General features: G+C 38.2%; 1 protein-coding gene across 2 annotated transcripts in view; it reads right to left on the bottom strand.

Moving 5' to 3' along the window:
- efnb3b (ephrin-B3b) overlaps window positions 1-16695 on the bottom strand; it is an 83196-nt gene that overhangs the window by 25757 nt on the left and 40744 nt on the right. For both annotated transcript variants that reach the window (XM_081356606.1, XM_081356607.1), the window contains exon 2: window positions 9028-9323. In XM_081356606.1, the coding sequence (XP_081212732.1) occupies window positions 9028-9323 (296 nt within the window). The remainder of the gene's footprint in view (window positions 1-9027; window positions 9324-16695) is intronic.

The following is a 16695-nucleotide window of genomic DNA, read 5'->3' as shown; positions in this document are numbered from 1 at the left end:
GACAGTAAATAGGTTCCATTATGATTTTACAGGAATTAAAAAGAAACCAGAATTGTTCAATTCTTTGCCCGCTTGTTCAGTAGCAAACACTCTTCACTCTTTCTCTCTCTCTATCTGTTTCTCTCATGGACAGCTGGTCAACCCCAATCCCACCCCAACTCTTTAATCTCCCTCCACACACAGTAAACATCCTCTCTGCCTAAAGTCTGTTTACCCAAAAAGTGTGTTTGCCATGCGAGTGTGTGGTTGATGAATAGATGATCTATGAAGATGATCTAGGGAGAATTACAACATGAGCTTCTGTGTGATTTGTGCATGTGTGTGTGGTTATTGTGTTTCGCACACACAGCTGTGTGCATGTGTGTGTGTGTGTCTCTGTTCATTATTGCTATTAACGGGTCATGTTTGCGTGATCTCGCACACTAAATTGCGGCCATGTCGTCGTGTTTCTGCATTCGGCCCAGTGAGGCGATGTCAAGGGTCAATGGCATGGTGAGCGCTGGATAAGCGGACCCCCTGTTCCCGGGAAACACATCCCTCCACAAGTGGTTCCTCAGCAGAATGAGGCACAATGCTGGCTTTGTCTGCTACTGCATAGTGTGTGTGTGTGTGTGTGTGTGTGTGTGTGTGTGTGTGTGTGTGTGTGTGTGTGTGTGTGTGTGTGTGTGTGTGTGTGTGTGTTTAAATGAATCACACAATGTTAACTAGTTGGAATCCAATTAGTGTGGGTTTTTTCTGTCTGACCTTTGGGGAGTATCTGTTCAATCCATCCATCCATCCATCCACACACATAAACACACACACACACACACACACACACACACACACACACTGCTTTCACATCTCACAGATTTTACACAGAAGTGATGATATTTGCTCAACTGCAACTCTAAACCTGACCTAACCCTCACACAAATCTGTTAATACTTTTGTAAATTAAAAAAAACACATAAGAAAAATGTGAAAGGAATAGTTTATGCTAATTTTTGTCATTCAATTATTTTCCAACTTTACTCTCCAAACCTTTATAACTTTTTGAACAGCAGAATACACAAAAAAAAACAGAAACGTTGAGCAGTGACTTTCTTTGTATTGACAAAAAAAACTGTTAAACGGTAACAATTTACAATATGGATTAACTAACATTAACTAACAATGAGTAATACATGTGTTGCATTAATCTTTGTTAATGTTAGTTAATAAAATATAAGTGTTTATTGTTAGTCCATGCTAGCTCAGATGCATTAAATAATATTACAGATACAACTTTTGATGTAAATAATGTATTACTAAATGTTGAAATTAACATTAAAGTCCCCCTGTAGCCAATCATTTTATCCCTTAAAACTCATCTTTGATCACCAAAATGACATATTTAAAAAAAAAAATCCTTGAAAAAAATGTCTTCATGCCTTAAAACAGCTTGAATGTATCTGTACACCCTTGCCTCATTTAGTATACGCGGTTCTATGAATATGCAAACGAGCCCCGCCTCCACTCACTCACACCAGCTCAGAGATCCACTCGTTGACGATCACACGTTGATCTGATTGGTTACAAGGTAGTTTGTGACGTCAGAAACACCAGCGATTTCAAACCGCGTTTTGTCTTTGGTTCACTGCAGTTTTAAAGAGAAAATACTCAGCAATGGTGTCGACTTATGAATTTGCACAAAAGTTGTGCTAATAATTTGACTTAAAGCATATTTAAAACACCACATAGACATATAAACAGCATTAAAAGCTTGATTGTCACCACAGGGGGAAACTAAGATTTATAAATGCTAAAAGTATTGTTCATTGTTAGTTCATGTTAACAAATGAAACCTTATTAGAAAGCGTTACCAAAATATCTTCATTTTTGTCCCGCAGAAGAAAGCAAGTCAAGTTTAGGACACGAGGACGAGTAAACTTACAGAATTTTCTTGTTTAGGTGAACTGTCCCTTTAAGACGACTTCACAAGTTGGTTTTGGCCATGCTGCACTATTAGGACTTTTTCAGATAAAGTTCCCCTGACAAGTATAGGCAGACCTGTACACTCATAGAAACATACACTGCACTCTTCTGATTCTTGACCTAAATTGGTGAGGCGAACTGTCACATTCACTTACTCACACTCCGCAAACACACTCCTTAACTTTTCTTTCCCAAACCTTCTTTCTTCCTTCTGTCCCGCAGAATGTGCTAGAGCTGGGTAAAAATTGATTTTCAGATTAACCACAAAATTCGTTTGAGCAACATCGATACAGCCTCTTAAAATCCCGAGATCAATCTTTTTTACTCTGTCAGTGTTTTCTGTACAGCTTTTGAACGGTGACGCAGAATCAACAGCCCAGCAGCAAAAGAAGTAATATTTTACCTTAGTTTGCAGCCCAAATTATAAGTGATAAGATAAAAAGTCAGCAAATAATGTAAGAAACCCCATCTTTCGATTAAGATGTCCTCACAGGCCTCCGTAGTAATACAATTGACTCTTAAGTAGTTGAATTCACAATAACGGACTCATATGAACCAGTTCTTTTAATTGAATCAAAAACCAAAATAGTTCAACTCACGAACAAATGACTCTTATGAGACGTTCTTTCAAATGAATCATTCTAAAAGACTCTAAACTTATACTCTTTCATGTGAGTTCATTACTGAAATTATAATTTGTGTTTATATTTGTTAAACTTATTTTACACATTGTTATGAAAACTGTTGTACAAAAGAAATCCTAGTTAAATTGAATATGCACAGAGTTGATAATTGATAATTATCAGTTAAATAGCAACTGAACAGCATTTCAACAGAATTACATTAAGCAAAATGGACAAAAACGCCCAATATGCCCAAATGAATCACAATCAAACTGAATCGGAATAGGTTCGCAATCGGAATGGAATCTCTGGTGGTTTCTACTGTACATGTTGGTGATTTTGGGTTTTAAATGCCTTGTGACATTTGTTCGTCACAGTGAAGGCAAATCCTGACGCTTAAACTAGGGCTGTCAAACGATTAATCGCGATTAATCGCATCCAAAATAAAAGTTTGTTTTTACATAATATATGTGTGTGTACGGTGTATAATTATTTTCTATATATAAATACACACACATGCATGTATATATTTAATAAATATTTGCATGTATATACTGTGTATATATATTTATATTATATATAATTTATATTATACATAAATATTTTATATATAAATAACACATTATTCTTAAATATATATGCATGTGTGTGTATTTATATATAGAAAATAATTATACTCCATACACACACATACATTATGTAAACACAAACTTTTATTTTGGATGCGATTAATCGCGATTAATCGTTTGACAGCCCTAGCTTAAACACATTTTCAAGTGCCATTCATCTCAGTGTAAGTGTTTCACAAGCTTCTGTTCAGCATGATTTGATCAGTCATTCTGTCAGGGTCTATCAATATGGCTCACATGTTCATCTGTATGTGTGTGTGTGTGGACATGTTTTTCTACACTGGTGGGGACTTAAACCTGAATGCACACAGACTCATGGGGACTCGTGTCACCGTGGGGACCTAAATTGAGGTCCCCATGGGTACAAAAGCTTATGAATCATACAGAATTAGTTTTTTTGAAAATGTAAAAATGCAGAATGTCTCCTGTGATGGGTAGGTTTAGGGATAGGGGCAGTGTAAGGGGATAGAATATACAGTTTGTACAGTATAAAAACCATTACGTCTATGGAGAGTCCTCACAAAGATAGTGCACCAGACATGTGTGTGTGTGTGTGTGTGTGTGTGTGTGTGTGTGTGTGAGAGAGAGAGAGATTCCTCGAATCCTTACAGCCATTGTTATTCTGATCACTGTCATCGCTCAGGAATGGTTGTGCTCATCGGTCTGCACCAAAATGTTCTGATTGGCTAAAGCTGCTAAATGAGTTTCTTCTGATCCAATTGGATCGCAGGGGCCAGATGTGCACTGATAAAAACAACTCAGGCAAAAACCGCTGGCAGAACATACAGGCTGCTGGGAATTTAAGTGTAAAAAATCTCTCTCTCTCTCGCTCTCTCACACACACACACACACACACACACACACACACACACACACACACACACACACACACACACACACACACACACACACACACACACTCTCATTTACCTTTCTCTTCTCCCTGGTGTTTGTGGTTAGCTTTTGTCTCAGTAAGAAGGGAAAACTTCGGTCTGGGGGCTTTAAAACGTTCAAATATGCATCAAATATAGATCTCTCTAAATCCCTCGCTCCCTTTGCTCTTCGACCGCCTCTTCTTCTGTTTCTGTTTTCTTCTCTTTCCCTCCTTCTATTTCTGTCCCTCTGTTGTTTTTCTGCTCACTCAATCTTAAAATCTTAAAACAGTCGCCATAAAATAAAGCAATTCATACGGATCAAAACAATACGGCACCACGAAACACGTAAAATAATCGCGCGGAGGATTTCAGCATCTGCGTGTGTGTGTGTATGTCTGAGCTGCTGTTCAGTGGAGAAACCCGGTAAACCCGTCTGTCCATCTTGTTCTCTCTTCCTCCCCCACCTCCCTCTCTCATCCTCTTTTCCTCTTGAGTTGTCTTGTCTGGGTTTGAGTGACAGTTAGCCATCTGTCTGTGTCCGCTGCCACAGCAATGGCACGCCGATAAGAAGCCCAGAGCTGCTCCTCAGTCAGGTACCCCAAATCCCTCACGCTGACTGACAGCAACATGTGTGTGTGTGTTTACAAGAAACTCAGCTGTAAGATAGATACTGGGATGACTGCAGAGCAAAGAAAATCATGCTTTAAAGGAATAGCTAGGCCAACGATGAAAATTGTGTCATCATTTACTCACACTCGTGTCGTTCCAAACCTGAATGACTTTTCTTTTTAATGGAACACAAAAGATGTTTTACAACAAAAGCATACGGTGAGAATAAGAGCTGTCAAATGGCAAAGGACCAAAAAGTACCATAAAAACCAGTGCATTTTGCTTGTGTGCTGCTTTCACTCTGCCGACAGCTTTAAACAATTAGAGATGCATGGATATTACAACCGATTAATGTTTCATGTTATGTCCAATTACCAGCAAATGACTGATATCAGAAATATGTACTATTTTGTGTTAGAAAAAGTAACACTTTCCAAAAAGGTTTCATTTGCAAACATTAGTTAATGTATTAACTAACCGTGAGCAATACATTTATTACAGTATTTATTAAACTTTGCTAATGTTAGTTAATAAAAACAGCTGTTCGTTGTTCATGTTACTTCACAGTGCATGTTAACAAATACAACATTTGATTTTAATAATGTATTAGTAAATGTAGAAATTACCATAAAAAAGATTACTAAATGCTGTAGAAGTGCAGTTCATGTTAACTAATGTAGTTAACTAATGAAACCTTATTGTAAAGTGTCACCAATAAAACAAAATAAAAATCAAGTTTTAACTATGCATCACAATATTATGATGGAAAGTAAGACAGATATTCATTTTGAGATGTGCTAAAGATTGCATTTAACAGTGTTATTAAAATGAGCTTTTAAACATATTTCAAATACTGCATAATACAGATAAAAACTGGGCTAATAACGGGCGATATGCAGTGTTGGCATTCATAAACTAAATACTAAAACAATTTCTTTATTTTCATTATTTTAAATAAATCTGAAATAAACTAAAATGTAACTATTAGATGGAAAAAGTTAGAAAATTGGAATTTTGGCAAATAACTGAAATAAAATAGGTTGAGGCTGAAGGTCTAAAATGACAAACTAAAACTAAAGAGAAACATTTAAAAAAACGATTAAAACTGACGAAATAAGATTACTAAACTTACTTAATTAAAACTACAATACAGTATATGAATAATATAGCACTGCAGATATGGCACAGACTGTCTTTCCTGTACAGTGCAGAAAGTCATATGGGTGAATAAACAATGACAATTGCTTTACAAATGATGATCATTTTCATTTTGGGGTGAACTATCTCTTTAAGTATATGTGTGTAAACACTGTTATTAGTGACCTAAGGGCATCTTCATGACCCATGTGATAATTAGACAACGAGATTGGAGCAGCCATAATGACCTGTCAATGCTCTCTTCCACATAAACACACTCTCTCTCTCTCTCTCTCTCTCTCTCTCTCTCTCTCTCTCTCTCTCTCTCTCTCTCTCTCTCATGAATCATTCCTGTTCCAGCTCATTTGAGCTAGGCTGCATAAATTAGCGCATGTTAAGGTAGGTTAATTAATACCATTCTCCCTAAGGTCCAAATCTCTAATGTACACATACCCTTACACACACACACACACATATGCGCATGACATGTCAGAAGCCATCAAATGTGCACTCTGTCGTAAAATAGAGCATCAACCGGTCATGACAGATGCACACACAACTATTTTTAGCACGTTCGCACACACATAAACACTAAATTAAATGTTCAATGACCCTTAAAATCACTTTTCGCCTTTTTTCCGTGTGGACATTGGTTTGATGGTTTCTCTCCCTCTTTCTCCATCTTGAGTGAGTGAGTGAGTGTGTGTGTGTGTGTGTGTGTGTGTGTGTGTGTGTGTGTGTGTGTGTGTGTGTGTGTGTGTGTGTGTGTGTGTGTGTCTATGTGTGTGTATGTGTGTGTGTGTGTGTGTGCACCTCCGACCTTGCATTTGAGGACTCATAGACTGGCACAGTCAGTCGATCGATTCGTCGGGCCTGTTGGAGCAATGATAAAGCCTGCAGCGTGTGTGTGTGTGTGTGTGTGTGTGTGTGTGTGTGTGTGTGTGTGTGTGTGTCATTGACACCTACGTTAAGACTTAACGGAACACAGAAGAGCCCTGAATTCTGCCTGGTGTCCACACACCAGAAAACTCACACTTGTTTGTCCATTAAGGAGCCGGTGGAAAGAGCTTGATTCTTATCGCAGAGACACAGTGTCTGCGAGACCCGTAACCGCTAAAATTAGACAACACACCTTCACACATACTTTGCACATGTCATAAAAAGACACACAAAAATATCACCTCAGGCTCCTGAGCACCGACTATTTATTACCTCCCGTATTTGAAATGCTGCTCAACTCATAATGCGGGTTTAAAAGTGTTAATGCAACTTGACTGACAGCTGACACATCTATAAAGCCATCAACTCTCTTCCGTCTTATACATTATTTATGCTCACACAACTTTTTAGCCAGTCAAATTCCATTACTTTTTATGATTATTTAAAAAAAAATCATATTATAGAAATTGCTGGGACAGATTTCTATACATCAGGTACTTGGAATTAATATATATTAAAGAAATAGATTACCGTTCAAATGTTTGGGGTCAGTAAGATCTTTTTTTAAAGAAATTATTACTTTTATTCAGTAAGGATAAATTAAATTGGTAACACTTTATGGTTTTATTTGTTAACATTAGTTAACTTCATTAGTTAACATAAACTAACAATGGAAAATATTTCTAAAGCATTTATTAATATCAGTTCACTTTAATCTCAACATTTAATACATGATTAAAATAAAAAAAATATATCTGTTTATATTATTTAATGGACATGAACTAACATTGAACATTTGTATTTTTATCAATTAATTTGAACAAAGATTAATAAGTTCTATAACAAATGTTTACTAATAGTATACTAATAGAACCTTATTGTAAAGTGTTACCTTTAAATTGAGAGTAAATACATTTATAATGTTATAAAAATGTCATTCTTTTGATCTTTCTATTTATCTGAATCTAACAAATGCATTACGGCTTCCACAAAAATATGAAGCTGAACAACCGTTCTCAACATTATTGATAATATAAATGAGCATCAAATCATCATATCAGAATGATTTCTGAAGGATCATGTGACACTGAAGACTGGAGTAATGATGCTGATAATTCAGCTTTGCCATCAGAGGAATAAACTATATTTTAAATTATATTAAAACATACGTATATTCACAATATTGTGAGCATAAACAACTTCTTTCAAAAACATTTAAAAAATCTTACTGACTCCAAACTTTTGAACAGTAATAAAAATGTACTGTTTACTTTGTTAGTACACATGGTTTTATTCTGCGTGATTCATTCAAACACACCAGGGTCGTACTAACATCCAATTTCATGATCCAATCATTTCCTGGCGGATACATTGAGCCCAGTCTTACATTTTTTTCCAGTTGAATATCCTTTTTGGAATGAAATGAGGTCAAATAGAATCAAAATTGTTGGTTGCAAATGCAGTTTCAGTGTACAAATGTGTCAAAAACTCCTGAGATTTGAGTGTGTTTCAATTGGGGATTGAGGAACACCAAACTAAAGTTCTATGAATTTTCCATAACTTTTTGAATCTTTATAGATGAAATGAACTAATTTAATAACACACAATGGAACTGAATCAACACTGAACTGACTTCAGCTGAACGGAATGCATCATTTCCCTGTTATCCCTGTAAAGCTGCTTTGAAAGAATCTGTATTGTATAAAGCGCTATAGAAATACAGGTGACTTGACTTGACTTGACTATGCCAGACTGGAAAATCGTTTAAAATTCCCTTCCATTTCCAGGTTTTCAATGACTGTGGGAAGAACAGATTTTAAAAACATGGCCATTGCGTGTGTTTTGGGTCTGAGCGTGTTGGGGCATCACTTTCCTGTTGTCAAATCTGCTTTCTGAAATGTTGATATCGCCGGGCTTCCGTTTGCGCAGGCCTCATTCCCTCAACGCTACCGTGCACTGTTTCAAAAACAACCCCCAGTAACACGACCCGACGCGAGATGCTTCCACTCGATAATGTCACAATCAGCCGAATCGCAGCAGAAGATTGTGGCTTCGTTGAAAAACCCACTAGGCCTGAACCAAAAACAAATCAAAATAAACGCAGTGATGAAATGCCATCATGCCATCTGTTCCAACACTGATTAAAACAAGAAACAAGGGCGGATGCTGAATGAACACACGAAGTGCGAGCCTCTTCCAAACTAAAGATCTTTTCTACATCTAAAAGTGGTGTCAGACCACTAACATGCGCCCACTCACCGATGATGAAGTAGTCCTGATTGGTTTTGAATTCGTGGCCCCACAGGTTAGGCGAGTACTCCTGAAACTTGATGGTGAACCGCATGTCACTGTTGGGCTTGTCGCAGGTGAGAAGCAGGTTTGGGGCTCCGGTCACTTCACACCTGTCGGCCTGGTCCCGGGACGACACCAGGTACAGTTTGTAGAACTCGTACTCGGCAGGGGAGCGGGGGCCGGGCGGCTCAGACCCGGGGCAGATGAGGTCCAGACGATCCCCGATCTGAGGGTACAGCACATAACCCTTATCATCACTGAACCTGCAGAGAGGGAAAGAGGGAGAATTTAATGGCTTGTCATTAGAAGCACATCCTTAAAATGTGGGTTACACTTTAATTTAATGTCCCTGTTACAGTGTAATTATGCATTTAAGTGCTGAGTAATATTAATTAACTACATGTATAGGGTTAGGTTAGGATTTAGGGCTGGTTGATTGTAATTGTGCATAACTTCTAGTTATTACTATAGTAAATGCATGTAAGGTCACATTAAAATAAAGTGGTACCAAAATGTGGTATGGCTAAAAACATAAATAATGAATAATTAAGGTTATACTTTATTTAAAGGTGGCGTAGTTGCATTGTTCGTACTCCTATAAGCACCAAGTAATATTTATTAACCACATGTACTTGCTATACGGGTTATGTTTAGGGTTAGTTGCTTGTAATTATGCATAATTCACTGTTTTTACTATCGTAAGTACATAACGTGTAGCTACAGTACGTCACCTTAAATAAAGTGTTACACTAATTAATTAAAATTAAAATAATACAAATTTAAAAGATGAATACCATCAAAATAGTCTAAAACAACAATTCAAAGATGTAAGGTGTGATGTAAAATATAAAATAATAAAATGTTTTTTTAATAAACACAGCAAAAGGACTCGTCTATCTTCCAATCTCCAGGGTAATTTTGCTGTTTCGGAATCTCAGGGAGTTTCCTTTGAATTCCTTCTATGAAAACAAATGACTAAACGACTCGCAGACGCTAATTACCATTTTATCATCATCTCTGAACAGTCAGCCACACCAACGGCTATTTACATGTAAACAAATTAGGGCAGTTGGACTTTTTTTTAATTTTTTTTTATGGGCTTCATGTTTACATGTGAAAAGAAATGCGAAGATACTTTTACGTAATGACGGGTGGATCCATTTACAAATCACCATTCATTACCATAGCATGCTAACCCAGGGCATGTTTATTAAAGCCAGTCACTCTTTCTTTTAAGAAACAAAAGAAGAGTGTGTGAAATCGTGAAAAAAGGCTTTTGTGTGTGTGTGTGTGTGTGTGTGTGTGTGTGTGTGTGTGGCATTCCTATGGGAGAAGAGTTTCCTGTCCTTGTCACACAGGTTAGCAAGGTTATCAGTAGCTCTTACAGTGGAGAGAGCAGACACTCAACACACACTTCACGTACTACAATTAGACTGACCGATAGCCACACACACACACAAACACACACGCACACGTGACTTTAAAGGAATGTTCTTGGGTTCAACACAACTTTAGTATCTGTGGCATAGAAAATAGTGGGCTTTGTCTATTTGTTCTTTTCTCTTAACTTGTATTGACAGTAACACATTACACAAAAGGTCAAAAGTTTGAGTTTTGTAAGATTTTGTTAATGTTTCTGAAGTGCTCACCCAGGCTTTATTTATTTGATCAAAAATACAGCTCAATTGTAAAATATTACTACTATTTAAAATAACGGTTTTCTATTTGAATGCATTTTAAAATGTAATTTATTCCTGTGATCAAAGCTGAATTTTCAGCAACATTACTCCAGTCTTCAGAGTCACATGATCCTTCAGCGATCATTCTAATATGATGATTTGCTGCTCAAGAAACAGTTCTTGTTATCAATGTTGAAAAATCAGGCCAGCGATCCAGAGGGTTTTAAAAACAGAAATTTGAGGGTCGTATTCACCTACATGAATTATTCAGTAAAAAGTTGACTAAATGCCTTTTCTATGAACTGATGAACTCCTGGTTATGCATTAGCAGTGTAATTCTTGTGTGTTTCCTTTCAGTTTGTTGTAAACGGCCCTTTACAGTGCATTTATTTCAAGTCAGAATGATCATATTTACTTGACATGAACATCAAGTCAAAATTACTAGTGGGAAATCATTTTTTCTTTAAAGCTCAGGCTTTTAGAGCTGTCATGACGTGTCATTTTAGAGAATCGCGATGGAAGCAAATTGCAATTGATCACAATCATTATCATCAATTGTTGGCAGCTCAATGTATGCATTTATACACATTTTGTGTGCTAAATGCATTCAGCTTGTTTATGAGGAGACATTCTTGTCAAGTCAAACTACATTTGCCATCATTCTCTACAGCAAAACTAATGTTAAAACACACAGATAAAGCATCAGTTACACACATAATGTGCCGCCTTTGCACTTCATTAGGTTGCATTAGCGCTAAAAAGCTTCCTGGTTTTGTCAAACAGTAACAAATAGAGAGCGAGAGAAATATGATAGTTGTCCTGTCAGTCCACGTATAAAAGTCTTGCGGTTACACTTTCAAAACGGTGTATTTTAATGTTCATTGTAAGTGCAGCTGCTATTTAAAATTTCACAGATAAAATGTTCTGCGGTAACACAAATGCTGTCGACTGAGTTTAAGTTAAAATCTTTTCTTTAACGTCCTTCAACCCAAAACAAAACACAGACATACCGTTGCTAAGTTGTTGTTGTTTTTTTCAGGTAGACAATACACACACATACACACACCGGAAAGGCCGATGAACAAAAGTACCAAAACATCCTCCAGATGCAAAAGACATTTTTTGCATAGGTAGATATTTGTCAGTTTATCGTAGACACCCCGTCACAGTAGACTTGATTTGAAGAATAGACAGAACAGAGAAAGACTGAGAGAGAGAGAGAGAGAGAGAGAGAGAGAGAGAGGTGTTGCGGATCAGAGGAGAGAATGAAAGGGTTGAATGAAAGATAAAACAACTTACGAAACCGAGAGGAAAAGAGTAAACAGAGACGAACAATGAGGAAGGGAAAAACAGGTGGACAGAGAGAGAGAAGAAAGCAAGCAAGAGAAGGGAGCCGCTCGCTCAGTCCTGTTGACATGGTCACGCTGGTCTGCTTTAACCACTGAACTCTCTGCTGAGACCCAGACACACAGTAGAAGAATACTGTCCTTTATCACCACATTCACACCTTCTCTCTCTTTCCCTCCCTCTCACGCCCTCAGTGTCAGCGTGACTGAACAGCGTTTAGTCAAACTCACACTCACTGCTAGCAAACACACAAGTACACACTGCAAAAAAGCTAGATCACTCGCATTACAATCCGAGAAGTGAGTCCACATTTCACTGTTTTTACCTTGTTTAAGTGTATTGAGACAGATTGAAGCGAACTGTCTTAGGGTGTTTTCACACTTGTCATGTTTGGTTGGATTAAAACGAACCTGGTGTGATTTCTCTGTTAGTGCGGTTCATTTGAATAAGTGTGAACGCTGATATCTGAACCCTGGTGCACCAAACAAGTGGAGTGAGACACTGAAAAGATGAGTCTCAGTCCGCTTTCAAGCATACTCTGGTGCAGTTCGAATGAAATGTGAACGCAACACGGGCCAAAGACACGTAAACGAACGAAAAACAGGACATGTCACAGGATGCAACTCTAAAAAGACAGAATGCTCAAGCATATCTATTTTTTCCCATTATAGTCGTGAAGTTGCCTATCACAGTTCGGTACAGACATCGTGTCTGTCTGTCTGTGTGTGTGTGTGTGTGTGTGTGTGTGTGTGTGTGTGTCGGAGGGATTCCTGTCACTGTTTTGACTCCTTTACACATTTAATAAGCTCTTCACGAGTTCTCAGCTGGTCAAAATATCATCATATTTAGGCTACGCACACACAACGAGCGCATTTATCCCAGCATACAGCATTGTTTTGGATGTTCAGTAAGTCATGAAATATACGTAATAAAAGCCAACCAATCAGGTTGTGAATGTATCCCTATTCCTTCCGGTTCGGTGTTAAAATGCGCTGAGCTTGTCGTACGCGTGCACAGTAAGGTGAGTTTAACATTTTCTGACGTTTCACTGTGGATGAGAAACTTTGTAAAATGCTTATGTGGACAAAAAGCATTTTGAAACAAAAATGCCGTTTTGAAATGTATCCAGATTATTGTAGACGTAGACCAGGTGTAACAGATTATCACAAAAGAAAAAAAAACAGTAGGGCAGGACTTTGCTCTATCCATCTGTTGTTGAGTGGCTGGATGCAGATCTGAATTCGAGGCTGCAGTCGATTGTAAGAAAGGGACGGGGTTAATGCAGACAAATGATTGGAGAAGTCCGGCATATGTCTGTCGTTTCACTGGGAACGCTGTTATAAGGTTAAACAGCGTACGAATTATAAGGTAAAAAAAAAAGAAGCAAATGCACGGATGAATTGTTCAAAATTGGATCAATAAGAAGCATTTAAAAAATAGTGAATTTCCATTTAATGCAGACTTTAAAGTTAAGCTACCTGAATAGTAATAAGTACGTTTTGAAATGCATTGACAAAGCATTCATGTATTTGTTTGCATACTATCTAGCCTAGCCGTATTGTTACAGAATAGTTGCATATAGACTTTAGCTTTTTTTATTAGAGTGGAAGCATTCTGGATTTGTCAAAAAATTAATAAAAATAAACTGAAATAAAGAGTCCAATGCAAAAACCGTAATCCATCAAAGCTCCTTTTAAAAGTGTGTGTGTGTGTGTGTGTGTGTGTGTGTGTGTGTGTGTGTGTGTGTGTGTGTGTGTGTGTGTGTGTGTGTGCACCAGACCCAGTCACACAGCCTGTGTAATTACATATGTTTCAGCACTGGACCGCATTAGCCTTCGTGATTGAACAACTGTCAGCCGGCAATGTCTAATGAGCAAACTCAGGGTTAAGCAAGCACTCTGCAGATAATTAGAGAACGTTTGCAGAACCTCGCCAAAGAATTTCTGACCCGTGTGTCAAGCTTGAAGAAAGAAAGAAAAAACTTGAAGGAAAAGGGAGCATGTTTAAAAATGTAGCCACAAAGTCAAGTTTGAGAGTGTGGAATTGAAGCTGGGATGAAAAAACACCAGTCTTGTACACAACTGAAAGTCTTTTGTGTGCGTGTTTGTGTTCGCAAAGCTCGACAAAAGCTAACCGCACACGGGCAGGCCTTCAAAGCGCAGATTAAAGCGAAATTATACCGACATCTCTGTTTACTCTAAATATAAACATGATAATACACTCCTCCAACCATTCCTTCTCATCCCAAACACTCATCATTCCTGTTTTGCGCTCTCTCTCTCTTTCTCTCCCACCCACCCTGGGTTTCTCTCCCTTTCTCTCCTGCTCTGGAACAAAGGTGGCATTCATGGTCACACATTGAAACAAGGAGTGGGGGGATGGAGGGGGGCAGAGGTGACAGGAGTGTGTGTGCGCCGGCCTCGTTTATGAGGGCAGAAACATCATTTTGTCAAACTTGCCGACGCCCTTCCCTGACCCTGACAGCTCTTGAAAAGATCCGAGTGTTAGTTTCACCCCGTCCCGCCCCCGACAGCACTGACCCCCAACCCCCCCACCACCCGAATCCACCTTCCCTCGTCCATAAAGCCCTCCACCGTCCTCTTGTCCCTCAGTCTTGCATTACAAAGATTCCTCTCGAGAAACTCGAGCTGTGTCCAAAAACAAGCTCGGGGCACAGGTGCAGAGGTGGACCTTTGTGTGTGTGTGTGTGTGTGTGTGTGTGTGTGTGTGTGTGTGTGTGTGTGTGTGTAAAAATGGAATGTCAAAGATGTTGGAGAATCTTTTTCATGATAAATGCAGAGGTTTCAACACGCCCTAGATGAGGACATCATCCACAGATTTGGCGTGAATATGCACTGTGTCTACATTAATAACATATATCGCAAGTAAAATCAGTGATAAGAGAAACTCTTAAACAAAAAGAAAATGAGTGGCGGTTGCCAAAGTGTTGCTATGCAGTTGCAAAAGTGTTTTGGGAGGCTTTTATAATGTTGCTATGCAGTCAAAAGAGGCCAACGCTCAAGTCTATATGACATCCCATTAAAAGTCAATGGGAGTCTATGGGATTATGGGATTTGCTCATCCACCAAGCGAAAAGCTTAAAAAAAAGTAATAAAATGAATACATACATACATACATAAAAACATTAAAAAAAGCAGCTTTAGGTCTTATTCATGTTCGGTGCATTATGTAAGGATCTGTGCTTTTTTTCTCTTGTTTTTTCATACACTATGTGAAAATCTTAAAAATCAATCAATAAACAAGGCATAATCTGAGGTCTCATATTTTATTGTCTGTTGCACAAAAGCCTGTGTAGGCCTGTGGGATGCTTTCCTTGCATGTTTTATTAAATAAAAAAATGAAGCACTCTCCTCACCAACACTGAACAAACAGTTAGTGCTGAGGTTTAATGCTTATAGTTAAAGATTTGCCACCACAAATATCCTCATGAAGGCTCGATAACTTCTTTCCCACCAGCCAAAAAAAAGCCTTCCAGATTTGAGAATTAGATCTTAGTTGGTGATTACATGTGATAACAAGCTTTCGAGTGAACACCAGCTGAAATCCTTCAGTTTCAATCACTTTGATATGCCGTGAGAATGACTTTTGACTTCTGCTATTTCCACTTCATTTTCAGCTTGTGTTCCACCTCTCTAAGCTGATTCAGCTCCCAGCGTGCATTGATCTCATCAGGAGCGTTGGCATGGAGGAGCGGGAGTCGCGGCTGGAGTCCGGCAGACCAGCGGTGGGCCGCAGGTATCAGACCTCTCAGAGGAAGAGGAAATCTCACATCTCGCTTTCTCTCTTTTCTCTTCATGGCTTCCAGGGCCCGATTTAAACCCTGTCCTGGGTCTCCAGTGAGCAGACTAAACAACACCTACCAGCTCGACATACGAGCTCTTATCACACCGCCAGGAGACCAGCCAAACACATGCAGAGAGAGAGAGAGAGAGAATCTAGCTATTAAAAATAACAATGTATTATGAACTTTAAAACTTGAACTAGACTGATAGCTATACAGACAGATGGATAAAATTATAAAAAGAACGATAGATAGAAGAGAACAATGGATGGATGGATGGATAGATAGAACGATAGAATTATAGATGGATGGATAGAGTGATAGATGGATGGATAGAACGATAGATGGATGGATGGATAGAACGACAGAACTATAAAATGGATGGATGGATGGATGGATAGAACGATAGATAGAATGATAGAACAATAGATAGAATGATATGGATGGATGGATAGAACGATAGAACTATAAATGGAAGGATAGAACGATAGATAGAATGATAGATGGATGGATGGATAGATAGAACGATAGATAGAACGTTAGATGGATGGATGGATAGATAGATAGAATGATAGATGGAACGATAGATAGAACGTTAGATGGATGGATGGATAGAGCGATAGATAGAACGATAGAATTATAGATGGATGGATGGATGGATAGAACGATAGATACAATGATAGAATTATAGATGGATGGATGGATAGAACGATAGATAGAATGATAGAACAATAGATAGAATTATGGATGGATGGATAGAATGATAGAACGATAGAATAATAGATGGATGGATGATGAACGATAGAT

This window comes from Scardinius erythrophthalmus (genome assembly GCF_964197995.2).
Source record: "Scardinius erythrophthalmus genome assembly, chromosome: 2".
NCBI lineage: Eukaryota > Metazoa > Chordata > Actinopteri > Cypriniformes > Leuciscidae > Scardinius > Scardinius erythrophthalmus.
This window is presented reverse-complemented; position numbering and strand designations above follow the sequence as displayed.